This window comes from Mus caroli, unplaced genomic scaffold (assembly GCF_978045245.1).
Source record: "Mus caroli unplaced genomic scaffold, Mus_caroli_1 scaffold_10, whole genome shotgun sequence".
NCBI lineage: Eukaryota > Metazoa > Chordata > Mammalia > Rodentia > Muridae > Mus > Mus caroli.
Genome location: NW_028227265.1, coordinates 115,805,978 through 115,831,971, shown reverse-complemented (window position 1 = coordinate 115,831,971; position 25,994 = coordinate 115,805,978). Strand labels below are relative to the sequence as shown.

General features: G+C 51.0%; 1 protein-coding gene across 2 annotated transcripts in view; it reads right to left on the bottom strand.

The window, feature by feature from the left end:
- Rasa3 (RAS p21 protein activator 3) overlaps positions 1-25,994 on the bottom strand; it is a 111,825-nt gene that overhangs the window by 20,231 nt on the left and 65,600 nt on the right. For both annotated transcript variants that reach the window (XM_085844165.1, XM_085844166.1), the window contains exons 3-11: positions 25,624-25,727; positions 17,785-17,879; positions 10,261-10,337; positions 7,879-7,959; positions 7,405-7,477; positions 4,044-4,120; positions 2,268-2,372; positions 888-1,044; positions 7-155 (exon numbers count right to left, since the gene is read on the bottom strand). In XM_085844165.1, the coding sequence (XP_085700291.1) occupies positions 7-155; positions 888-1,044; positions 2,268-2,372; positions 4,044-4,120; positions 7,405-7,477; positions 7,879-7,959; positions 10,261-10,337; positions 17,785-17,879; positions 25,624-25,727 (918 nt within the window). The remainder of the gene's footprint in view (positions 1-6; positions 156-887; positions 1,045-2,267; positions 2,373-4,043; positions 4,121-7,404; positions 7,478-7,878; positions 7,960-10,260; positions 10,338-17,784; positions 17,880-25,623; positions 25,728-25,994) is intronic.

The following is a 25,994-nucleotide window of genomic DNA, read 5'->3' as shown; positions in this document are numbered from 1 at the left end:
ACTCACTGGGTCCTCTTCACCTCTGCGCTAGCGATGGCACTGATGAAGGGCACTACCCTGCCATAGTGCAGCAGGAGCCGTACCAGCGGGATGGCTGCCTCTTGCTTGTCTCTGCACACCTCACCCAGGATGTGAGCTGCTGAGGCTGAGACAGGCTGGGCAGAGGGGCAGGATGAGCAGTAAGCACATGATGTGGTACCCACCCTCAGCAGGCTGGGTCCCATCCACAGGCTGGCACCTGGTGACTCCAGACCTTCACTCTATGGTCACATGCATGACAGCACAGGGAGGCCACCCTGCAGAGGGACTCGCCCCTTCCATCTACTAAATAACCCATGGCTCTTTGCATGAAAATCTGTGTTAACACCCCTAGTGCAGAAGTTCTCAACCTTTCTAACACTATAAGCCTTCGATACAGGTCCTCAAGTTGTGGTGATTCCCCACAACCATAAAATTATTTTCGTTGCTACTCCGTCTAACTGTAATTTTGCTACTGTTGCGAACTGTAAGTATCTGATATACAGGATATCTGTTATGTGACCCCTGTGAAAAGGTCATTTGATCCTTAAGGGGTCACGACCCACAGGTCGAGAACCACTGCTCTAGCGTGCCCTTGCCAGTGCAAGTGTGGCACAAGCGCACTCCCACCACATCCCCAATCCAGCAGGGCACTAGAGTTGGAACAGCCTGAGTAGGCCAGGCCCCTGCAGCTATAACTTGAGAGGGTTAAGTGTCACATGCACAGCAAAATGGGCACAGGCATGCCCAGACACTGGAAACAGGGTGGCAAAAGCTCAGTATGCTTCGAATAGGCAGAACCTGACAGGTGGCATACAGAGTAGGTCTGTGGAGCGGAGTTTGGGCCAGTAAATACGGCTGACACACACCTCCACATCCGCAGACTTCAGTAACAGGTCACGCAGTGGGCTGTAGTACTCAGAGGAGAAGACGTGGTCTTCTGTATAAACGACATTTAACCTCAGAGACCCCAAGTCATCTGGCTTCAGGCTCTTATTGCCGTTGTCTCGGGGCTGGAGGAAGTACCTGGGAAGGAAGGACATGGGTCAGCAGGTAAGGGCAGGGTCCTCCCAGGGAAGCCCAGTGCCCTGCCCCTAGACAGCTTCTGCTGTCACTAGTGGGTCTCAGGCAGAAAGACGAGGCTCCATGGCTATTCTCCAGGATATTATGGGGGCATGGCCACCAGAGTGTTTCCTGTAGAAGAACCATAGACATACAGGCTGAGCGGAAACTGAAGCAGGAGGGATGAGGGAGGGACTGGGAAAGAGAGGAGCTGCTAGGAGAAGATAAGGCCGGGAGGCCAAGAGCTCTGTAGTCAGCATTCTCAGAGGTTAGCGCTCCCATACCATGGCGTTGCTCAGAACAAATGGGGACCATTTTCACACAAGTGTGGTTCTCACAAGAGAAACCTGGGTTGTGCTGGTAGTCTGTCACTACAGTACATTCTGATCACCCCTCTCTCCCTCCCCCCCTCTGTCTCTCTCTGTCTCTCTCTCTCTCTCTGTCTCTGTCTCTGTGTCGGCTCACATTGGCCATCGCTCTTTACCCACGTGTTCCTGGCCAGGCAGCTTGTCATTGGCTGAGGTGGAGCCCTGTGTCCTAGAACCTGGCCATGGAACTCGCAAGGGAACTTTGTAGAATTAGAAGTCAATTTCCTGGGACAGGAGTCTACTTTAGTGCCCTCAGAGTAACACTTGGCATGGGACACAGGACAACAAGACACTGGACAACAGGACACTGGGACCCACGTGCTTCACGTCTTTAAAGAAACAAACATGGGATACAGTGAAGACGCAGAGTGTCTGGAGGAACCAAAAATAAAGTCATGAGAAGGTAGAAGAAAGCAAGCTTTATGAGAGCCTCGGCAGACTCCAAGACAAGAGGAAGTTTGTCTGAAGAGCTAGAAAGACCCACAACACCCTGCAAACCGGCCCTGAGCAGGGACCCTGGACAGTGAGGAAGACCATCCCCAGCAAAGCATCCACTTAGATGGCTGACACGCTCTCCCAGAAGAGGCCCAAAGCTGCTCCAAATTCTAAAACTTGCTTTTAACCCTTCTTATGCCCTTCCCTTCGGTATGGTCAGCTCTGTCTTCTGAGTGTTACCCACTGTAAGAGCAGAAGCTGGTCAGCAAGCCAAGCAAAGTAGGAGCAGGCAGTGGTCGGTTAGGGTCAAAGATTGGCGTGGCCCGGGGTCCTCTGCGTAACTACCCTGCCCTCCCCGCCTTGTACCTTGGATTGCACACTTACCAGGCTTCATAAGAGCTAGAGTGTCGCAGAATCTTGAGAGGGAGCCTCAGCTCCCCGAGAAACTCATCCCCAAACTTCAGGTTGCTGGCGTTCCAGAGGTCAACTCTGAAAGAGATCAGCAAGTGCCATTCAGTTCTCCCCAAGCAGGGTCACCTGGTGGGCAGGGGCGGAGGGACCCTGCTTCCTGGGGCGGGCAGGCAGCGAAGGCCTCCTGTTCTCAGAGTGTGCCTGTGAAGGCTTTCACTGAGAGCAGGTGAACCTGGATGCAGTATGGAGCAGAGATTCTGATTCTCAGTGCAAGGCACTAGCAGTGGGCAGACAGGATACCTGAGTCTGGGAGCCAGTGGGGATCCCCCCCAGCTCAGTCTGTAGGAGGGAACTACTGGGGGTCACTACCAATGGCAGAGCCAAATAGCTGTTCCATTCTTGGCTATGACCTGGGTCCTTTCACCTAGCAGTAACCCAAGGTCCCTAAGCAAGCATTAGATATTTGCTAAGGCCTTGGCTCTGCCCTAGATGTTTCTGTGGGCCCAGCACACAGAGTAATAGAGATGTCACAGGCCTGAGCAGTTGCCCACAAGACAAAATAGCAAGCCAGGGCAGATGCTATACCTAAGACACCCGATAGTCCTTCTTTGAAAACTTAAGAACCCTCCCTTTGTCTCCAACAACCACTAGACTGTAGGGTGTGAACTATGATCAAGGTCTACCCTCTGGAGAGCCTGCAGCTGGACCACAAGCTACACAGTCTGCAGCCATGGCAGTGTCCATTGCTTCTGGGGAGAATGGGTCACTCAGGGATCCTCTTTCCCCAAGAGAATTCTCCTTATTCTCTCAGATTAGGGGTTGAAAACCTGCACCGGAATATCAGCTGGTTGGGCGCATGGTATCCACTCCCAGTAATGGCTCAGCAGGGTTCACAGCCAGAGAGCTGAAAGTCTCATAAGGTTCTACCATGCCTTGGCTACTAGGGCACTGCTATGGAAAAGGACGTTGTAGAAGACCGAGCTGTTCTTCAGTCATCTTTGCCAGTCTTAAAGAGCACACCTGCATGGCCGCTGGCTTCACTGAAGACATGTATGTTGGAACCCACCCCCTATGATGAAAGGTCCTGCTGGCAAGCTTGATCACATGACGGCCAGCATGCTCCCCCAAATAACTTAGATGGATCTAGGAATCCGCAGGGGGAGGATGTGGTGCATACCAACCTTGGCAGAAGACTTGGTTTCTATAGCAACAGGGCATGAAGACCCACACAGGACCCATACAGGACCCAAAAGCAATCAGTAACATCAGAGGAGATGGCTCTGCAGGGGTAACCAAAGCCTTAGGGACTCATGTGAGACTCTCCTCAGAAAACAGCCTGGAAGATTGAGTCTGCTGGGTGGCAGCAGAGTTTCCCATAGGGCAGTGCGGAGGAGGAGGGGAAGGAGGGGGAGGAGGGAAAGGGGGAGGGGGAGGAGAGGGAAGAGAACGAGAGGGAGAAGGAGGAGGAGAAGGAAGAGAGGGAGGAGGAGAATGAGGAGAGGAAGGGGGAGGAGGAGGAGAAGGAGAAGAGGGAGGAGGAGGAAGAGGACCGCCTTGTCCCGTGGCTGTTTCTAAAACTAATCCTAGACCTTTGCAGGTAGCAAGTACAGGGGGTGTAAAACCAGCACTGGGATGAGACCCCCAGGCGGCTGTTGCTGTGATGTGCTGGGGCTATCTCCGTAGTTTGGAACCCGTTTAAGTGACTGACCTTCGCTGCTTGGATGCTATCACTTTCTGTAAGGCACTCACCGGATTTCAAGTTTGTCCACGTCCTCCTCCTCGAAGTCAAAGTGGGACTTTTTGCTGTAGCTGCAGGGTCTGGTCACCTGCAGTCAGATGGGAACGAGTGACATCAGACTCCTCGGCCAAGCAGCTGGGAGCACACAGTCTGGCATCCCATATCTGGGAAGGACCGTACTCCTTGCCCACCCCTGAGAATCGGAGCTGAGAGTTTCTAGACTGGAAACTTGCCCCAAGGCCATACTGAGCTGTGGCAGAGGCTGATTTCTCAGGAGAAGGCAGGAACCTGTGAGTGGAGGTAGCTTCTTCCATCTTTAAACTGTTCATGACCCTGCAGGCCCCAAGGCTTCTTGTCCTAATGTCACGCGGCAGTAAGCTAGGTCTACAGGGCAGTAACCTAGGCTCTTAAGAGTTTCCTTTATACTCTCAAGAAAACATGGACAATGCAACCCCCCCCCACACACACACACACACCGTCCTACAACAGTGCTCAGTTCACTGTAGTGGTTCAACCTGTCTTCCAACCTCAGCAAGACGTTCTGGCGAGTTTACACTCTGGGACAGGTTGGAAATATAACACCCTTTACAGCTAGCTGACAGTTCAGATTGTCAAGCACCTGGAGCATAACAGGCAGAGGAGGCCTGATGACCTCTCATGTTTGCCCCACGCACAAAGCTCGATTCCTAGCACCATATTAACACATCGTGATGACTGAGGCCCGTGACCACAGCATCCAGAAGGTGGAGGCAGGGGGATCATAAGTTCAGAGTCTCCTCAGCTACACAGTGAGTTCAAAGCCAGCCTGATTTACACAGAGACCTTATCTAGAATTAGTAATGACAATAATAATTAGGGCCGGATCTGGAATTCGGGCCACGAGTAACGGCCAAGGGGCTGGCTCTGCTTTGACCATTTAGTGTGCGATGCTGCCTCGCACAGCGTCCTTCGCAAGGAGTGGAGGGAAGCTTTCTGCTCAAAGCGCTACTCTCAAACTGACACTGACATTCCTTAGTCACGAGCTTTAATTCACTGGATGGTGAACAAACACCACAGCCACCTGCCTCCTTCCTGAACACTACCCCTAAATGTCTCAACTGCTCCTCTCAGAAACACCCATCGGATGCAGTGGTCTTCCTACACCAACCTGACCTGGTACCAATCTGCCCCTACCTCCTCCGTGTCTCCTCTCTCAAGATGTCAGCACGGCTCACAGTGACTCTCAGAGAAGCATGTCCCATCTCAGCCTTGGATATCCCTGAAGTGTCACCTCCCCAGGCAGGCTCTGGGCTTCCAACCACCCTCTCTCCCCAGCAAGGAGGACCCCTAAGGGAAGTCTAGGAAAAAACTGATTGGGAAGCTACTTCTTCCTTGCATGCACTCTATGAGGGGCTACACAGTCGGTCAGGCAGTTAACTTTCCTCCCATGCCCCCCCCCCCAAATCTGTCTCCAGCTTAAGTCAAACAGTGATTTCAAGCCCTGCTAAGTCTTGTAAGCTGGGTGTAGCTGCTGAGTCACAGGACAGAAAGATTGACAGCAGCAACAGCAGCACCTGGAGTCTGAAATGGGAGGGGCAGGGGCCCCGCCTGCCTCTGGCAGTCTTATAAGTGCCCACGCCGTGGTTCTCAAGCTTCTCCAGGACACTGAGTTACTCCTATGCGCTGGAGCTCATGTCTCTAGCAAGTAAATTGGCCACACACAGTGCCAAAATGCAGGGGCTCACCCGGTAGGTACACTGTAGAAATGAGGTTGCCACCAGAGCAGATATGGTGTTAGAAGAGTCTGCCCTCGCTCCTACCATACCCTAACAGCCCAGTGGAGGTACTTCAGGGGCTGCAGACAAGGACAGACACTGCTGGCTTTGATTTTCAAAACCTACTAAACTGATATTTTCTGACCGCAAGTTCATGCCTAGCGGGAGAGCCTGCAGTTGGAGTGAGCGCCCACTGCCTTGTTCTGCTCTGTGACCTCTCTGCCTGCCTGTATGGAAAGGGTTTCCTAGCCGCAGAGTGGTGGGGTACTACTCCCCACCACTGCTCCCCGCACCCCTCAGGCCATAGACCTGCCTTCAGGCCTCTTGCTCCCTGCTTCCACCTAGCTTCTATTACAGAGGAGTTCATGGGATTGGTTCTGAAGATTGTCCACTGTTCTGACTCCTAACTTGATCCCACAGCACCCTTGATTATGCAGAATTACAGAGTCCCCATGGCTCTGACTGTACCAGTCTCAGGTCGGGAGCCCCATTCAGGCTACTCAGGAACCCACACTTGAGAAGCCCCACCCTCTGCAGCACTATAGCAGGCCTCCATGCCACTGAAGCTGTGTGGCTTTTTTTTTTTTTTTAAATCTATTAACTGTGTTTGTGTATCTGTGCAGTGTGTGTGTGTGTGTGTGTATGTGTGTAGGTCAAAAGTTGCTGTAGGATGTCTTTCCTCAACTGATCCTCACTGTTATTTTGAGACAGGGTTTCTTTTCACTTCTTTGGCTAGCCAATGAATATCAAGGACCCACCTGTCTCCTCACCCTAAGAACTCGAATTACAGGCGTGCACGCCCATACCTGGATTTTTAGTGCGTTTTGGGGACCTGAACTCAGGTCTCTGTGTTTGCTTGTCCAATACTTTAGTGACTGAGGCACCCCCTCCCCCAACCTCAGGCATCCCACACTTCTTAAAAATTAAGGTCTAGCTATTTAACATCCCTTAATCTAAAAGTGGCTATATAGACCAGTCTGTCTTTAAACTTGTGGCGATTTTTCTGAGTGCAAGGGAGTTACAGAGTTGGACCAGCGTGCCGATCCACAGATCACCATAGCATGAGGCTAGGAGCCACCTCCATCCTTCCCTTTCCCTCCTCCTGTGTGGTAGGCTCTGAAGGTAGGAACTGAGGCTTTGCTTGTCTCCCCAACCCCCCAAACCTGGTGCTGAAGCACAAACAACAGGCACCAAGGCTGAGAGGAGCCTCCAGCCTCACCCTTCTTGACTCGCCCGCTCTGGTTCCGAGAGGCCCCAGGGTGCTCTGGGATGAATCACTTCCCCTTTTTCGCTCAAACCCTCAAGTTTCCGGAGAAACGAACCTCGCCCTGCTTGGGGAAGCTGTGGTGAAGCAAAAGCCTCAAAGCCAAACAACCCAACCCTGTGTCCTGGTAACTGTGACTCGGCCATTCCATCTGCCTCTTCTGAATGGAGCCAGATGGCTCAGGAAGAGACACTTGGCTTTGGTCTCCTGAGACTGAGGGAATCTCTAAGGGAACCAAATGCCATCCAGATCTGAGGCTCCCTGGGCTGGGCCAGGACAGCACCCGAGTCACCGTCATGTGACTTGCTCCGGGTCTCTGCTGAGGCTCAAGGTTCTTCCCACCGAAGCACCGACCTCAAAATAAAACACCTCGTCAAACTGGGGGTTGTTGGTTTTCTTCTTCACCTTCGTTTTCTTTGCTTCAGACCTGTAGTGAAGAAAGGAAGGGTTGGTTGGGAGAAAGAAAAACAATGGCCGTCAGTTCCAGATGGGTTTGAAACCAAGCTGTCAAACATGCAGTTGTTTACCACCTTTATTTATCTTGCAAGTATTGTCTCTCTCCACTTCCAGATGGTATGTAAAACAGGGACCTTTTCTGAGCCCAAAATACCCAGTACAAGGCTCACAAAGGCTTTCCGGGAAACAAAGACAGTTTACCGCAATAAACCTATAAATCTATAAAACACATTCCACTTCAAAGTATACCTGCCCACCCGTTAAAAAAAGGTGCCAACCTCTTGGCTCCAGGGCTTTACCCCGCTACCCCCCATACCCCCCCACAACCCAGAACTGAAACTGACAGGGCAGGGCATCAAAGGGACAACTTGCCTGAAGGGTCCGGCCAGCGTCACTGTGGCATAAGGGTCACACTGCCCGTTCACAATGGGGAGACCCTGGCACTCGAAGATGCTGAGACACAGAAGACAGTGGTCAGGGAAAGGATGTGCCAAGCCAGTACTTACCAGGCCAGGTGTTCTATAGCCTGGCAAGTTCTGGCAAGAATGTGGATCAGCAGTTACCAAACGCTGCCGAAGGACAGGGGGCAGAGCAGGTGGCCTTCATCAAACTACCTTTTAGGGTATCGAGCCCTCTGGCTACCACCATCATAGCCCCTCCAAAGCACCTAGGTGACAGACAGCTAAGTACCAGCGTGTCACCCAGGGCCAGCACTGCCCTCTGCTGCTCAGAGGCCTGCACTGATAACTCCTTCATGGGTCCCCTTTTGTCTCCTGGGAGTGCAAGCTCTCAGCCTGGAATCCCACAACTGCCTACACAGGAGATCTACAGTGACGGATCACGGTTGTCTATGTATTTTGACACCAGTATTTGCCTACACCGGCCTGTGAGTTCCGTATCTAGGCTTTCGGCTGACTCTTGGTTTTTAGTTCCCGTCTCCATTGATACCGGCCTTTGAGGCGGATGTTAGCCTCTGTGAAGTTTAGGAGGCTAGAAGAACACTTAGGGTTCCCTGGCTATGGAGCTGGTGACCTAGCCAAGAGTGGGTGCTGGGGATGAAACGCTGGTTCTCCGCAAGAGCAGCAAATGCTCTTAACCACCAAGCCTTCTGCAGCCCAAATCTGGGATCCTTGAGATTCAGAAGCCATGTTTATCTGGCTTAGACTCAGGGATAGCCCCACACTGTGCACTTGTCTAAGTCCAACTTTTCAGGAATCAAGGTTCACGAACACAGGGCATGTTGCGTGGAAAATTAAACGGTAATCCATGCTACTGCCACCATGGCACTGGCAGAAAAGTATCTTTCTCCTGCCTCCCATCTTCCTCTCTCCTACCCGGAAGTCCCGCCTCTGTCCCGCCCAGTGATTGGTCCCTTGAAATCTTTACTCATTGGGGAAGGTTCTGCCACAAGGACATATCTGTGTGAATGAAAATGATAAGAAAATGTCCACCAAGTCTCCAGTCCCGAACCTTATAAAGGAAGAATTGGAAACCCAGTAAGTTCCCAAATTTTGAGTTTAAAGTACAAGAACTGTGGCGATGTGTGTTTAATAGTCATGGGCTTTGCTCTTCACCTGAGCCCTCAAGATGTGCCTTTGCTGAGTTGGTGCGGAAATGTTGAGTTATGGCACCAGGGAAACAGTATACGGAGATGTCTCAGAAGGTGGCATCTACACTAATTCCTGACCAAGCCTACGTGGACATCTTGGGTCCCACTGCTGCACTGAGGGGGTGGGGTTGCTAACCTTCCCTTCCCATCTTTACTGGACAGCTGAAGGCGGCTAGGTGTGTCCAGTGGCCACGACAGGATTAGTCTCTGACCTCCTTCTCAGGATCACTCTCCTATATCTTTATTGCAAACAGACTTTTTCTCTTGGCTGAGGCCTTCTTACAGCTCCTGAAACACAGCCACCACGCTCAGGGTAGCGAGATGAAGGCTCAGCCAGTAGCCTGTTGTCAGCTTCACTGTGGGGTGTTCCTCTGTATTAGGACACAGCACAAGGCCTTAACTGTGGCAGACAAGTCTCTGTTCTTTGTAAGTTGTCTGGCCTCGGGTATTTTGTTACAGTAACAGAAAAACAGATGGCGACATTCTTAACCACCAGAGCTCACTTCTACTCGCCCAACCACATGGAAGACTCTCCAAGACACAGCTTGGGTCCCTCGTGGAGGGAGAGGGGGGCCTCTGAGACCTGAAAGCCATCTTGTTATAGTGGAGTAGCACTTGATAGAAGGACGAGGAGGCAATGAATCTGTCTTGTATATTTAGGGGCATGATATGAAAGGGCAGGTCTCAACTTGGTGTACAGTGCCAGGGTGGGGCCGACCTGAAGTCTGAATGCAAAGTGGAATGTGTCTATCTACATTCCCCTGGAGCCACAGATAGCTATAGAGCCTGCTACCCTTATAGAGGTGCTGCTGAGTGCTCTGCTGCAAAGTCCAGGGATTAACTTTAGCTAGGAGTGACCTCATGTGTCCATACCCACCCACGTGACCTCACTGTTGTTGCTCCAGTCTCCCTGCATGTCTGCTCATTTCTATTTCTAGCTCTGGAAAGCAGGGTCCCCTTCTCAGCTGAAGTGTGGTATGAAGTATGAAGTATTAGTAGGAAGTACGATTGAATAAGTCAGGCTACCTGCAGGAGCTGCATATCATGCCCGGGGTGGGTAAGCATCACCTCCAGGGGGGCAGGAGGGATGAGAGAGGCCACCTCTGGAGAAACGCAGTATGTCCTCAGCTCCCCAGGTGACTTACCGTGCAGCGAGTTTGTGGCAGACGACACCAGTGTCCGTAATGACCTCACTCAGTCTCAGCTCCAGGTGGACCTTGCCCTGTAAGGCACAAGGATGGTGTCACAAGCAGACAAGGCTTGTGGGAAATCTGTGGCCCTTCAAGTGGCTGGTACTTGTGCCAGAAGGTGACAGACCTAGAAACTCAGACTTGGAGAGTGGGTGCAGGACACCTGTCTTATACTGGCTCAGAGGTAATGGGCTTAAAAGCATAAAAAAGGACACGCAGACATGTGGCCCCTAGAAGTGCTACGAATGCATATGTCCAGGGCATGTTATAATGAGACCGAGCAGGAAAGACTCTCCCAAGAGGGCTGCGATCTCCACGGGGAGGCCAGAGCACCCAAGCCTCATTCTCCATGAAGTTAATTTTCACGAATGCTTCAGAAGGGCAACCCCCACCTCCTTTGTTTATCTCTACACAGTCACACCCTGAGGATGAAGAGGGAAGGCATCAGGAGAGTAGGCCCTGCTCCTCAGCAGTACCCACGTGGGATGTAGGACCTCCCGTGAGATGTGGGTTAGGCGCACACAAATGTTAATCCACGGTGCCTGTCATTAGAGAAGAGGAGGCTAAACCAGAGAGTCTCCAAGGCCTCTTGTGTTTGAAACCTTTGGGCTCCTGAGCCTTCAAACAAGGCCTTGCCTAGGAGAGCCCAAGACTGATACCTTGGTTCACAGTGAAGACATCATATCTGTCTGTGTCACTGTGAGCTAGACTTTCACCTTATCAAGTGTCATTCTGTGGGGAGGCCCCCAGGAACTCCTCAGTGACCTCAGTTAGGTGTAGCATCCCTTCGAAGACAGTCATGAACTCTTACCCTACTAATAGAGAGAGTAGCTACACTTGGGTGGTTTGCTCTCTGTGACTGTGGGTGTGAAATCCCCACATGAAATGCTTTCAGGAGTGTGAGGATCACACCAACATCTCACATGTGAGAGGGTCACACCCCCGCTCTCCCGTGTCTTCCTTCTGAAGGCTTTCCCTTAACCTGTGTTCTTAAGTCTATATTCAAATATCTTCATTAAATCCCAGTGTTACTTCATACTAGCCAGTCCTGAAATGAAATCCTCCTTTGCACAGACGCCACAAATCCTGATTTGACTTGAACTGAGGTCTCTAAATGTCTAGGGACACTCCTTCAGGCTTCTGAGGTGACAGTGGGTTCTGGATCTCCTGTTTTTGCCACCCCAAAATGCTGACATAAGGTGTCTGGGTTGTCTTGGTCAATTTGACACAAAGTTATACACATTGAGAAGAGAGAACTACCATTGAGAAATGTCGCCACAGGACTGGGCTGTAGGCAAGCCTGTGGAGCATTTTCTTCATCAGTGATTGATGGAGGAGGGCCCAGCCCACTGTGGGTCATGCCATCCCTGGGTCTGGCTGTCCCTGACTGACCCAAGAAAACAGGTTAAGCAAGCAAGCCATGAAGCACAAAGAAGTAAGCGGCATCCCTCCATGGCCTCTGCACTGGCTCCTGTCTCCAGGCTCCTGTCCTGGGTGATGAACTGCACGTGGTAAGGTAGCATAAACCTATTCCTCCCCAAGTTGCTTTCTGCCGTGGCATTTAATCAAAATAATAGGAACCATAACTAAGACAGAAGGACCATGAAGGTGGGTACCAGCTCTCCCCACGCCGTGTCCCTGCCCTCGGCTCTTTAGTGATGAGGAAACCTTCAAACACTAAGAAGCACAATATCGAGTGAGTTTTGTAGCTCCATATTCCATGACTGGTGGAGCTTGCCCGGCGCTGGAGTGGCTGCTGGCTGGGGAAGTGGCCATCCCCGGCCCCTGAAGTTGGCCTTACCACCAGCAGGCCATGTTTAGGACCCAGCTGTGAGCTGTTCAGATGGATGCAGCTCAGTTCATCTTTTAGCCTCTCAAAGGCAGAAGCACTGGGGTGAGGTAGATGACCCCACCTCCCACAGCTGATGGCAGCTGCCTTCCTGTTTCCTGTTTTTCCCACACACTAGCGGTGCCCCCAAGACTCAGCACAAACACTCCTCACAAGGGCGGCTCCCACCTCAGTGAGCAGCGGCTTCCGTTTCTAGAGGTCTGGGAGAGGCCAGGAGGAGGTGAAACAGCCGCCTCCGCCATGACCCCTCTGCACCATGAAGCTGCTCTAGGCAAGCCTGTGGCCAGAAGTCTCTCTGGTTCTAGCCCTGCACATGATGGGCGTTGCCTATGGGGCGAGGTGTCAGGGTGGAGGCTGGGAGGGGCCTCTTGCCCTGTGGTCAGGTGGCGCACAGCAGCCCATCAGGTTTACACCTGTGTTTCAGCCCTCAGAGTCATACTTTCTGTTCCCAGGTCCCATATCTTGGTTCAGTTAGCTCCTACAGCACAGGGTCAGGTGCCTTCCATCTCTTCAAGACCCACTGAAGGACAGACAGGTGGCTCCGAATTCACCCTGATCTGAGAGAGAAACGCTATTTCATGGTCTGGAAAGGAAGTGCCACAAGTCTTCCCTCCAGCCTTGAGATGAATATCAAGAATGTCCGTGAACAAAGGTGGTGACAGGTGGCCCCGTTCCACTGTATGAGGTCCTGAGAGGAGCTAATCGGAGTTCCTAGACCTTGTTATACAGCAGGGACTACCCTACTGAGTTTGCTGGGGACAAGGGAAGTACCTTCAGCATCATTCATCAGATACATGGGGGAAAACCAGACTCCACTCTCAGCACTCAGGGGAACGGACTAGAAACTGGTAACCAAAAGAAGCCCTCCAAATACACGAAGATTACGACTTCCAAATATCACTCTGGTTAGAGAAGTCTTAAGGCAAATTTAAAAGTATTTTTAAATAAATGAAAATGAAAGTACAGCTTAGCAGAATTCGTGGGATGCTTGTTCTGGGAGAAAGACCCAGAATCAGTAAATTAGGACAGAGTTATCCTCCGAAAGCAGAAATAACCAAATACACACACACACACACAAAACAAAAACAGCAAAATCTGAAAGCAGGAAGTGAGAGGAAATCAAAACCTAATCAGATCCGCTGAAGAGATTGTTGAAGCGATAGACCTGTAGTCAGGTTACCCAAACGAAAAGAGAAAGACGCAACTTCCCAAGACCGCAGTGAGGGTGTGTCCAACCTGAGCGTGCAAAGGGACGCCGCCTGTGCAGCAAGCAGGTTGTGGCCCACTTAACACCGAGGGTGTGTACTTTGGGAAACAATGACTGCCAACGTTGCCATGAAGGGGGCTGTCAAGGTTCCAGGAAGAGGGACACAGCTCAGATCTCTGCTTAGTGTCCCCATAAACTTAATTGGTAACAAAATTTCGAATGTATTGCTGCCTCATGAAACAGAGAGGACTCCTGGCCAGGTCATCATGAGAGGGTGGCTCCTTAAGGGACACTGCCCTCTAAACCATCCCTACCAGCCTGAGTGGTCGCTAGGCCAAGGCAGGGAGAGACGTGGCGATGGTTCTAGGTGAGACTGTGTAGCCAAGACAGGATGAGGCACGCACAAAACAAACAAACAAACAAACAAACAAACAAACAAACGCAAACAAACCCAGAGGCAGGACTGGGCCAGGGAAGGAAGTCAACACTTCTCTCAGCTCCCATGCTTTCAAAAACCCCAGAGGCAAAAGTGGCCCTTGACCATGGGCAACCACTGGCAACCTTTTGTATTATCTGACACCAAAGACACACTCCCAAACACTCTGGGAGTGGTGGCATGCCCACCTCTTCTCTGACCTTCAGGGTCAACTCATATTCCCAAGATGGTATTTGCCTGTATGAATGGCAGATCTAGGGTGACATACCATATGTCCTGAATACATTACATGTCCATAACCAGTTCAGAAAGACAGATATGGGGTGTCACAGTAGGGGAGGGGCCAGTGCCATCCTTCCCCATGCCATTCAGAACCAGAGGATGCTGGAGGCTGTAGGGCGCCTCGCCAGCTGCAGCCCCTGCCTTCCTGACAGGGCCATCCCCGTAGCTGACGAGTCTGTGAAGGGAGCAGCAGAAGTGGCTGGTTCTATATAATAAAGCGGCTCATCAAAGGCCTCTGAACAGCGTTGGTTCCAGAAGGAAGCAAGACATTTAGCTGTCTTTTTCTCCGCTTCTAGTGACACATGGTTTCTCTGTGGGCCCCGTTCCCTCTGCCGTAATGTGTGATTCCTTCCCACAAATTACAAAACAGGTGGATCCAAGAACCCAAATGCCACTCTCTCTGCCCTTCTAGAAACTGTAAATGTGACATTTTCAAAACAAGCCACAGCTGCGGAGCAAAGATGGCGGTTACCATTTAAAGGTCAGGCTGAGGGGAGGTGCCGCCTCCCTATCTCGGCCTCTGTGAATGAAGTTCTAGCGTCACACTTACCAGAGAGAGACCGAGCAACAGCAACAGCAGTGAAGGCTTATTTTTTTTTTAATTATTTTTTTGAGATTTATTTCTTTTTATGTATGTGGGGATTCTGCCTGCATGCACTACTGTGTGTCATGTGCATGCAGTGCCTGCGGTAGCCAGAAGAGGGCGTTGGATCTCCTGGAACTGGAGTTACAGTTGGTTGAGGACTACCAAGGGGATGCTGGGCTTTCTTTAATTGTTGCTCCATCTCTCTGGCCCTTTCAATTGCCTTTCAGGATCCTAGGTCTCAGGCGACTAGAGGGCTGGGGTCAAGATTTGTTTTCACTGACATACGCGCCAAGCTTCAAGAGAGAAAAAGCTGCCCCAATGATGCCTTAGTCACCTTCCAGCATTGATAAGAAATCCCCCTCCAGACATGAGATTGACATATGCATCTATACCGATAGCTTTGTGGTGATAAAATGTTCTGAGTCTTGATTGTAGTAGCTGTGACACAAATGTGTACAAGGGCTAAAGTTGCAAAGACATCTACTAGCCCAGCACTATCAATAACTCACATGGTTAACAGGTATGTAAAATGTGGTCCAGGCCCCCAGCCTAAGGAAGGCAGGGATCCTGACACAGGACACAGTACAACATTCATGGACCTGCGACGTAACACTCATCTAACAAGACCGTCCCAAGAGATGAACTCACCTGAGTTCTAAGCAAAGTCGCTGCCTACCCACCCACCCACGCCCTCACTCCTGGCCCAGCAGAGTGGTAGATTCTGAGCCTGGGAACCTGGGTTTAAGAAAGAGATCTGGAGAAGGGTAATGGCGAAGAACACAGGGATGCCCACGATGGCACTGAGCCGTACTTAGCAATGGTTAGAGTGGCAAGGTGTATGAGACGCTAAAAACCCTGAACAGAGTGTGCATGAACTGCATGCATGTGTGTATGCATGTGTGTGCATGCATGTGTATGCATGCATGTATGTGTACATGCATGTGTGTGTGCATTCTTGTGCATGTGTGTGCACATGTGCATACAGATGCTTGTGTTCCTGTGTGTGCATGTGTGTGTATGTATATGTAAATGTCTGTGTGTGCTTGCGTGGGCATGTGTGCTTGTGCGTACACTGGTGAGATCAGGCAGGATAAGTACACAGTCATGTGACCTGTACCAGCCATGCCTGGGTGCTCACAAATGGTATCCCTCTGAACCGGTAAGCCAGCCCCAATCAAATGTTGTCCTTTATAAGACTTGCCTTGGTCATGGTGTCTGTTCACATCAGTGAAAACCTAACTAAGACAGTTAGAAAGGCCAGGCTAGGGGGGGCTTTAGACAGGAAAAAGATAACATCCAAACTTCCTGGCAATATTCCTGTGGACTTCTGTTTGCAGCATCCTGTGAACCTGCAGCCATTTAAAAATTCAATGCCTAATAAACAGCAAAGACTTGTTAATGAACTCTAACTTGAGGAAGACTACGCCTGGAAGGGATCTTGCAGCTCTGTGCAGGTGCTGAGCTGACCTTGGCCCTGGGAATCTCAGGAGGAATAAGGCTGAAACTCAGCCGTGGGGAAGCTTCCTGAGCCAGGAAGGGAAGGGGGCTGCTGCCTTCACAAAGGCTCTCCTTTCCAGCCGGAGAACCATGATTGCTTCTGTAGGTGATCGCTGCATTATTTAGCTCCCTCGGCACAAGTGGGCCCTTGGGAGGCTGGGTCAATGAATTGGAAATTACATGTGTCCCTCCATGAGTGAAATTTCTGCATGCTCATTTGCACCGTGGCCATGAGATTCTACTCAGTGCCTCACTTTCTCTTGTGCTGATCTCACTGCCAACTCTACGGGTGGATGACCTTTGGCCTTGGCACCTTTGCCCTGCGCTCTGAAAAGCCAGACTGAGGAAGAGAAACCTTGAGGATGTGGGGCAGGCAGACTAGCCTCACCTGTAGTCTTGTAGTCCTAGGACACAAGGATGCACAACTCAGAGCTTCCCCCGTTAACTGTTAGTAAATTCTTTCTACTGAGTTCTTTACAGTATGTCTGTTTCATGGACTTTCCCCAGACTCTATCTAAATAAAACCAGCATAAACCCCCATATCCCACAATGCACCTAGCACTGCTAGGCTACATGTAAGTCTCCATGGCCTACAAAACCTCTATTTATACAGATGAGGCTTGCAGAGGCTGACTAACTACCCATGTTACTCCTGAACAGGAGAGCTGAATTCTGTGACCCAGCTCCCAGCCATAACATGGACACAGCAGGCAAAGTGAAAGGTCATTGCAGCTGTCTTTTATCTAAAACCAGGGCTCATGACAAGGGCCACAGTCATAAACAGGTTTGCACCCTGGGCATGTGACGCCTGCCATCCCCTCTTACAGGCAATTTTAAGAGTGGCCATGCTAAGGTCAGTGTGATGGTTTATATATGCTTGGTCCAGGAAGTGGCACTATTAGAGGCGTGGCCTTGTTGAGGTGGGTGTGTCACTGTGGGTGTGGGCTTAAGACCCTCATCCTAGCTGCCTGGAAGTCAGTCTTCCACTAGCCACCTTCAGATGAAGATGTAGAACTCTCAAGCTCCTCCTATACTGTGCCTGCCTGGATGCTGCCCTGTCCCCCCCCCCCTATGATAATGGACTGACCCTCTGAACCTGTAAGACAGCCCCAATCAAATGTTGTCCTTTATAAGACTTGCCTTGGTTACGGTGTCTGTTTACAGCAGTAAAAACCTAACTAAGACAGTTAGAAAGGCCAGGTTAGGAGGTTTTATGCTGCTCATCAAGGGACGGCCATGCCAGGCCTACCTACCTAAGTGCCCATGATCTCTCTATCCCTGTAAGCTGGGTGCTCAGTCCCAGAGGACACACTATGCAGGCACGCCATGGGAAGGTTGGCAGTTCTGTGGCTCAGCTACTCTCTCCAGGAATAGCAGCACCGAGCACGCTACCCAAGTTTACGATTCGCTCTTTGCCTCTTCTTTCCCCACCTTCTGTATTTTAAAGTTGCTTCCATCTGCCTGACAACGCACACCAGCAGCCAGAGCAACAAACATGACCGAGGAACAGGCCTGCAGAGCTCAGCCACAGAGGTGAAGATTCAGCCTGCTGGCACCTCTCCATCTCAGGCCCACAGCCTGTAGCTTATCTTACCCCAACCCAACCCATGTGCAAGTCTCACCTGCACCTCCGAGTCCGCGTCCACGTGCTGCAGCTGGAACCATGTGTCCCTGTTGTGGTACCTCTGCAAGTCTTCCTTCTGGATGGCCACCTTGCCTGGAACACAGGAAGAGAGTAAAGGTCATGGAGGGGAAGCTGTGGAAACCCACAAGAGGTCAAGGAGGCTGGAACCCCACTCCTTAGTAAGGTTAAGACTCGGATACTCCAAGCTGCAGGACGCACTTCACACTGGCTTTGGTCAAGGCTGCAGACTTGCCTGTTCACGTAACAGCACTTCCTGCAAGCTATATGGCAGAAGAGACAGTTTTTACAGATAAGCATTCTCCCACCTCGCCTGTATTTAAGTTGCTGCAGCAGGCTGACTATAAGAGAAAGGGGCCAGTCTATTTTCAGCCATTACTGGCCTGTCAGGCTCCCACACAGCAGGTCTGGCTGTCTACCACCTCTGCTGCCACCCTTTCCACAAAATGTAGATGGGAACGAAACACTACATAGGTTCATGTTAATGTGGTAGGAATGTGTGCCTTCTAATAAAAGCTACTGAATGGGACGCAAATGTGCAATCTTTCACTTATATGTCATGTGGCATATGTACGCATGGCGTGTGGCCATGCACATGTGCCTGAAGGACAGTGGCTGCCACAGGGGCCCTCCTTCCCTCCCCCACCTGGTGGGTGTTCCTTTGATTTTTCCACTATAGGTCCTGAGGCCTCTGACCGCTGAAGGCAGCTACTGTGTGGCTCTTGCAAAACAGACCTTTGTCCTACAGTGGGAGGTGTTTTTTTTTTTTTTTTTTTTTTTGTAAGTCTCTAGTGAATTATCCCACATGAAACAAGTTTCATAAGTCGAGCTTATGTCTGTGGAGAAGGATAACAAATCCTGCGGCTCTGGGCTCAGCTCTCTCTGGACAGCAGGCTAACTTCTGAAGCTCGAGGATGGGAGACCTATCTATGTCCTTGCTACCCTGTGCTTTCGGGGCTGATGCCGGCATAGGGGGTGCTGGCCTATGCAGAATACTCATCCTGACTCCCATTCCTTAGACATCGCTACTAGCATTTGTTTTTGAAGTCCTTCACTCAACTTTTACAAGACTCAAAACATTCAGAAGGAAGAAACATCAAAGCAGCATCTCCCTCCTGGTGTCCAGCATCTCCCTTCTAAGGTCCAGCAACTCCCTCCTGGTGTCCAGCATCTCCCTCCTGGTGTCCAGCATCTCCCTTCTAAGGTCCAGCATCTCCCTCCTGGGGTCCAGCATCTCCCTCCTGGTGTCCAGCATCTCCCTTCTAAGGTCCAGCATCTCCCTCCTGGTGTCCAGCATCTCCCTCCTGGTGTCCAGCATCTCCCTCCTGGTGTCCAGCATCTCCCTCCTGGGGTCCAGCATCTCCCTCCTGGGGTCCAGCATCTCCCTCCTGGTGTCCAGCATCTCCCTCCTGGGGTCCAGCATCTCCCTCCTGGGGTCCAGCATCTCCCTCCTAGGGCCTAGCATCTCCCTCCTGGTGTCCAGCATCTCCCTCCAGCGGCCCAGCATTTCCCTCCTGGCATCCAGCTTCCACATGGGGGGAGGGGGCTTTAACAGCTTCTTCTTGTTCTCCCAGCTGTGAAATGGACTAGTTCTCCCCATGGGCTTGCACATCTGCATGACGTCACCCTCTCTTCTGTGTTGTCAGACAAAAGCATCAGGCTCCTTGACCCCTCCCAGCCACAGAACTCACACCAGCTTCTTGACAACAGAAGTCCTCACTTCAAGCATTTTGTTATAAGGTCCTAGATGAACCGGAGCACCTGGCACCCACACTGCTGACCCAGGCACTGGGGAGGAAGTGTGGCAGTTTAGGGAGGACGGTGAGCTCAGATCATGATACACACGAGCTTGTGACCCGAGCTTCAGAAAGCGCGAATCCAACCAAAGCTCCTCCCCATCTCCAAGATGGAGCGACTCATGCATGAGCTGATGTTTCCTCTCACTGTGGACTTTTCCAGTGGGGCTACTTTGTGAGACATACTTATGTAGTCATTCGAGGAAAACGGTTATAGAAAGAACTGTGTGGTGCAGCTAGAATTCCACTTGCAATCTTCCTCACTGTCTGAGGGAGATGCTGGACCCCAGGAGGAGAGGCTACATTCATCCATTCATGCATTGTCTGCTAGGCCTGGCCCGTGCCCCCCAGCTCCTATGAGACAGTCGGGGTCTTGCCTCCTCAAACAGAGTCTGTTACCCTCTTCTTTAGAAGCTTCTACTGAAAGTGACCTCAGTTTGGACTTCTAGAACACACACGACCGGGTCCCTCAGGCCCTTTACTCCTCGATAAGAGAAACCTGTCACCTAGAGGTCCCCATTTCTCATGGCCTGAAAGCAAGAGACCATCAGGTCAGCCACTGGGGGTAGCGAGGGCTGACAGATGCCTCACAGAGTGTCTGAGGTCCTGACAGTATCTATAATACCTCAGATAGCACCCAAGGACCCAAGCCAGCAGCGCTACATCCTGAGAGAAAAACCCCACCCCAAGACCTCAGAGGGAAACCGAACACTTCAAACACCAGATCTAAGAAGGACACTCATGTCTAAGAAGGTACCGCAAACCCAAGAGTAGCATTAGATTCTGGGAAGCCCTCTAGCACCCCTAGAGAGCCCCAAATCTTCAAGAGAGCACCCCTCTCATGGAGCCTGGCAGTGGCCAACCAAGGTCTGTCAGAAAGAACTGGCTTCTGGGGTGTCAGCATTCCACACAGAGAAGGGCAAACTCCCCACTGTCTGCTGGACTCAGGACCTAGAGCCCTGTGCCAGGTGGAAGCCATGAGTAAGGAGGGGATTGATCAGTTCAAAATGGCTGACAGCAGCACAGTGAAGGTACAGTGTCCCCAGGAAATAAACAAATGAAGTCCAGTCAACTGCGCTGTCATCAAGAGTCTCGTTCAGAGCAGACCTTCCCAGGCTGTGCCTGAGCATCAGCTGGTCCAAGGGAGCCCTGGGCAGGTCACAAACTACAAGCCAACTGCCAGCAGAAGAGCCCTGGCCCAACGCTCTCACGAGACTACAGGACCCGGCCCTGAGGATGACTAAACTTCATGGCTCATACTTAGAAAGGCAGATGGCTCCATGAGGAGTTGCCCGACAGGGAGTTTTCACACACAGTGCCTGCCCACCTAGAGGAAAACCACCTGCCCTGGTTTCTCCCTTGTAAAACACCTGGATTAACACATTTCACTCATTCTAGGAAACCATGACCTAATCTTCCCTTGGCATGTTGGGATGCACATGGCTTGTTGGAGCTGAGGGACAGTTGTGGTCTAGTCTTTCTCCAGGAGACACTGAAATCGTGGGGGAGAGACTGCTGGCGGTGGCAGAGTTGGGGTTCTCCTGTCCATTGCTAACAGAAGCCTCAGCTGGCTCAGGCATATGAAACAAGCAGAGAAAAGCAGACCCTCCTGCTACCCTGGTTCAGTCTTCCACCAGCTGCCATTCTACCTAACGAAAGTCATAACCGGGTAGGGATGTAACTCAGTTGGCAGAGTGAGTGCTGATCATGCACAGGGCCCCAGAGTACATCTCTGACATCGCATAAACCACACACAACAGTATCTACTATCTTATCAGTGTCTGCACTTGGGAGGTGAAGGTAGAAAGGCCAGAAGTTCAAGTTCACCATGGTAAGTCTGAAGTGGTTGTTTCATGAGACCTTGTCCAGGAAAAAGAAAAGAAAATGAGGTGCCAACCAAAAACCCACAGGCCTAGAAATGTCCTACACAGACGGTGCTCAGGGTGCTCGAGGGTCCTGTGAGTCATGGTTGAACTGGCCTATGCAGGAGAGGGAAGAATAAGGAAAGCCTACAGCAGAGACCAGGAAACCCTCCCTACACAGACACAGAGATCTGTGTGGGAGGAGGAGGGAAGAAGAGTATAGTTTTCTTGAAGGGTGCTCAGGAAAGGGAGGTAGAGCCTGGCCACCCATAATTTCTGCAAGAACAAGGTCAAGACAGTCTGCAAACTGGGGTCCTCTAATGTCTCCCTAATAATAGTTCACGTCTATTTTCTATTTGTGATGGTGCAACACAACTGGTGAAAAAACTGGAATTCTCCAGCTGATTTTCAAAGTGAAAATTTAGCCCCAAAGCTGACTCAGCTCCCCATCCCCACAGTGGCTTAGGTGGCCCCGGGCACCCCTAATAACAGCCAACTAGTGGTGGCTCACACCCCGAAGCCCCCAGAAGGCAGATATACAAAGCTTTGAGCATCATGGCCCCTTTAGAGAGAGACTGATCAGGACTCAGGGCTTTTTGTGTCGTGTTCCCCTCAGGTGGACTCCTGTCATCAGTACAGAAATAGGCTATTCCGGATCCAGTTACACACAACCAAGTCCACTCAATTTCTTTACCCCATGTCACATCCATGAATATTGTTAGTTGGGCATAAATTAAAAAATCAGATGCTCAAACTATGTCATGCCAATATGGACAAGCAACTAGTCAAGTTGACAGGGACAGGTTGGGATGCAGGGTACTGAGTTCTAGGGTCGATCCCAATTGGTACTATCTGGTAGTCACAGTAACAGTCTGACTGTCCGGAAGAATCTGCATACCACCATGCTTCCCGACCCCTGAAGGAAGACACAGGAGGCCACGGACACCAAATGAACACTGAGTCAATCCACTCAAAGAAAATTCAGAGAAACAAGATGGGAAACGAAAGCTGCACACTAGCAATTGCGACCGCACAACATAAACTCTGTGGGTGAGAACTAGTCTGGAAGGACAGAATCTTTGAGGGCTGGTACCATCTAGGACCCTGCGAACCAAACTCACCGACCTGGTTGATAATGAGGACTCATTAAATGCTTGCAAAATGTGTAAAGAAACTAACGAACGTCACAGATGTCCAAACAAGTAGGACATGCTGTGCTGGAGAACTACAGGTGCACCTGGCTTCTCTATTTTACACTTTTTTGTGTGCTTGAATTAAACCTATACATAAGTTTCTCCATATGCACAGATTTATTCATATGTTTATACGTTCCTTCAGTGCCCCGACCATATGCCAAGCAAGCACCCAAGGAATGAATACAATATACAGATCCTTGTCTACAGACATCTTACAGACAATGGGATCCAGACACACATAGAGGAGTGACCCCGATATCAGATGTGGAGGCACTCTAGGGGCAATGAGACAGAGAAGGCTCTATAGTCTCAGAGAAACAGCAGAGAGAGGAGGAAGAGTGTGTGGGGGTAGGTGTGAGAAATGAGCCGAGGTCTGCGTGCAGAGTGAGCGTGAGCTGCCTGTGAGCAGACGGTGAGGTTAGGTATGAAGAGCAAGCCGAAGACTGGCGTAAGAAGTGGGCATCATGTGGGTGCAAGGGAGTAAGGGGTCGGGTGTGAGGAAAGAGATGACACACAGGAGAGAAACATGTATGAAGCTAGATGTGAAAGGCAGGTTGAGATCTGTGTGAAGCGTGAGGTGAGTGTGAGGGAAGGTGTGAGAGACAAGTATGAGGGAAGGATGAAGCCGTGGAATAAAGGGGGGGCATGAGGAGGGTGAGGCAAGATGTGATGAGTAAGGTGAGGGGAGCAGAAAGAGTGAAGGCTGAGGCACAGGTGCTGATGGAGCCAAGGTCTGTGTGAGGCCTGAGGCGCAGTGCAGTGAAGGCAAGGTTTGTGTGAGGGCTGAGGCACAGGCACTGATGGAGGGAAGGTCTGTGTGAGGGCTGAGGTGCAGGCACTGATGGAGGGAAGGTCTGTGTGAGGGCTGAGGTGCAGGGTGGTGATGGCTGGTATGAAGGGTGCATATCAAGGTCGAGTGAGATGAAGTGTGAAGAAAAGTGAGAAATGATGCGAGGCTGGGGAGATGACATATGGGAGATGTGAAAAATAGCTGTGCAGGTGTGAGGAGTGTCTGTGAGGTTGAGTGTGAGCAGTGTGTGAGGTCAGAGTCAAGTAGTGAGGTAGGATGGGCAAGGAGCTAATGTGGGGTGTAAGGGATGAGGAGAAGCCAGAATGAAAAGTGAAGCAAGGTGAGGTCCAAGGGGGGGCATGGGGGAAGAGGATTGAGAGGGGGTGTGCCTGGCGTGACAGGAAAGCATGAGGAGAAAGTGGGGTGGGGTGTGAGTGTCATATGAGAGGCAAGGTTAAGTGGAGTGAAAAGCAAGTAGGAGATATGTGGGGTGCTTTGAATGAGAATGGCCCCTACGAGCACATATGTTTTGAGGGCTTGGTCCCCAGTTAGTAGAACTGTTTGGGAAGGATTAGGGGGTGTGGCCTATGTCACTGCGGGTGAGCTTTGAGGTTCAAAGAGCCCACACCAGGCCCATTCTTAGTTTCCTCCCCTTATTTTCTCTGCCCGCAACTTCTGGATAAAATATAAGCTCTCAGCTACTGCTCCAGTGCCCTGCCTGCCTACTGCCATGCTTCCCGCCATGGTGATAATGGACTAACCTTCTGAAACTGCAAACCAGCCCCCAATTAAATGCTCGCCTTGAGCATGGTGTCTCCTCATAGCAATACAACAGTGACGAAGACAAGGTTTGACACAACAGTGGCAAGGTTTGAAGACTATGGCGTGTGAGGCTGAGTAAGAGAAGCGTGAAGTCATATGTGGGGCCTCAGGGAAGATGGGTGCAGGGGATGAGGTAAAATGGGTTTGTCCATGGCGAGGAGCAAGATAAGGTGGGCATGTAGGAATGGGTCAGGTGGGGCATGAGGGTGAGGCTAGATGGGATGGAAGGGCGAGGCATGGTAGAGGAAGGTGGGCCTTGTGTGAGACTTAGGGTGAAGTGGTGGTGACGGTTGGCATGAGATAGGTGACAGGTTGAAGAATGAGGAGTAAGGGTGTGGTCAGATGTGGTGATAAAGCAACATTCTGTTTCTTCTCCAGCTCTACTGACATGCTCCCAATTGAGACTCTGGCTCAAAGGCTCCCCGGGATCTGTCCAGGCTCAGTGTCCTCTTGGCTTCAGCAGTATTATCTTCTGCATCCCTGTGACTTGTTCATCTCAACCAATAAGGACCTCAGACAACACAGAGGGAGTCAGTCACTTCCTACCTTGAACAATATAGGTCAGGCAGCAGTGGCCCCCTCTGCCCACTTGTAGTGGGTGAACTCTGGTACCACACCATCCCCATTCTCCTACTTTGGATAATCTTGGGTTCAAGGGAGTACCAAAATAGTGATTACCCTTTGGCCTGGTCTGTCACCTAGACTCACACAACTACTGTCTAGGGAGAGTATCGGGGTTACTACCTTCTTGAAGCCATGGGGAAAACAAGGCTCAGAGAAGTAAAGGGTTGATGTGGACTTCAAACATGTCTGACTGGCCTCAAACCCTCCCACCGGCCTTTTCTTATCCCTACCACTATGCTGGAGTTAGGGGTGAGTGCGGCCTAGAGATAGTGGAGAAGGAAGGTTTGCAGCCCACTGCCCTGTGGTACCCAGGAAGGAGCTCTTGAGATCTGTCTAGGGACGTTTCGGGACACACGGCATGGTAGCCTTAAGGTGATGCTCAGAGGCCCTGATCAATGTGATCTGGATATGAGATTCCAGTGTTACGGTCGTCTGCATACCAGGTCATTATCTGCACATCATTCTGCATTATGGGGTCAAAAGGACAATTCGAGAGGCTACAACCATCAGGCCAGGCCACACTGGCAAGTCTCCAACTTGGTCCCATCAAGAGTGACTCAGAGCCATATATGGTCCTGTCCAGGAAGGCTTCAAATTAAGCGCTAATCTCCTAGTCCTGAGGACAGCAGGAGAGTGCTTAGGGGAGGTTTGTCATTTCTCCCAGGACGAGACCCTGCTTGTGAAAGGAAGAAAATGTCCATTTAAGTACCTACCATTTTAAGTACCTACCTATGATGGAGTCCCTTCGAAAAACATCTCTATCAAAAATGTAAAAGGACAGGTGGCGGAAACTCCGAGGGATTTCACAGTAAAAGTCCTCTCCGTAAAAGGGGCTAGACAAACAAACAAAACGCACATGGTTAGAGTGTTTGCGGCTGAGTCCCTCATGGCTGACCCACCCAAGGGATCGACTTGAACAAATCAGAGAGCTCAATGCAGGGGCTGGGGGTGGGGGAACACTGGTCGGTAACAATCTCTAGCACATGGATCCACATGCAAAGCCAACCCCAAGACTGTTACAGCGACCTGACTGTAGCTGAGAGTTGGGGGTGGTACTCAGTGATGCATCAAAACGAAAACTCACATGAGGTTCAGACACG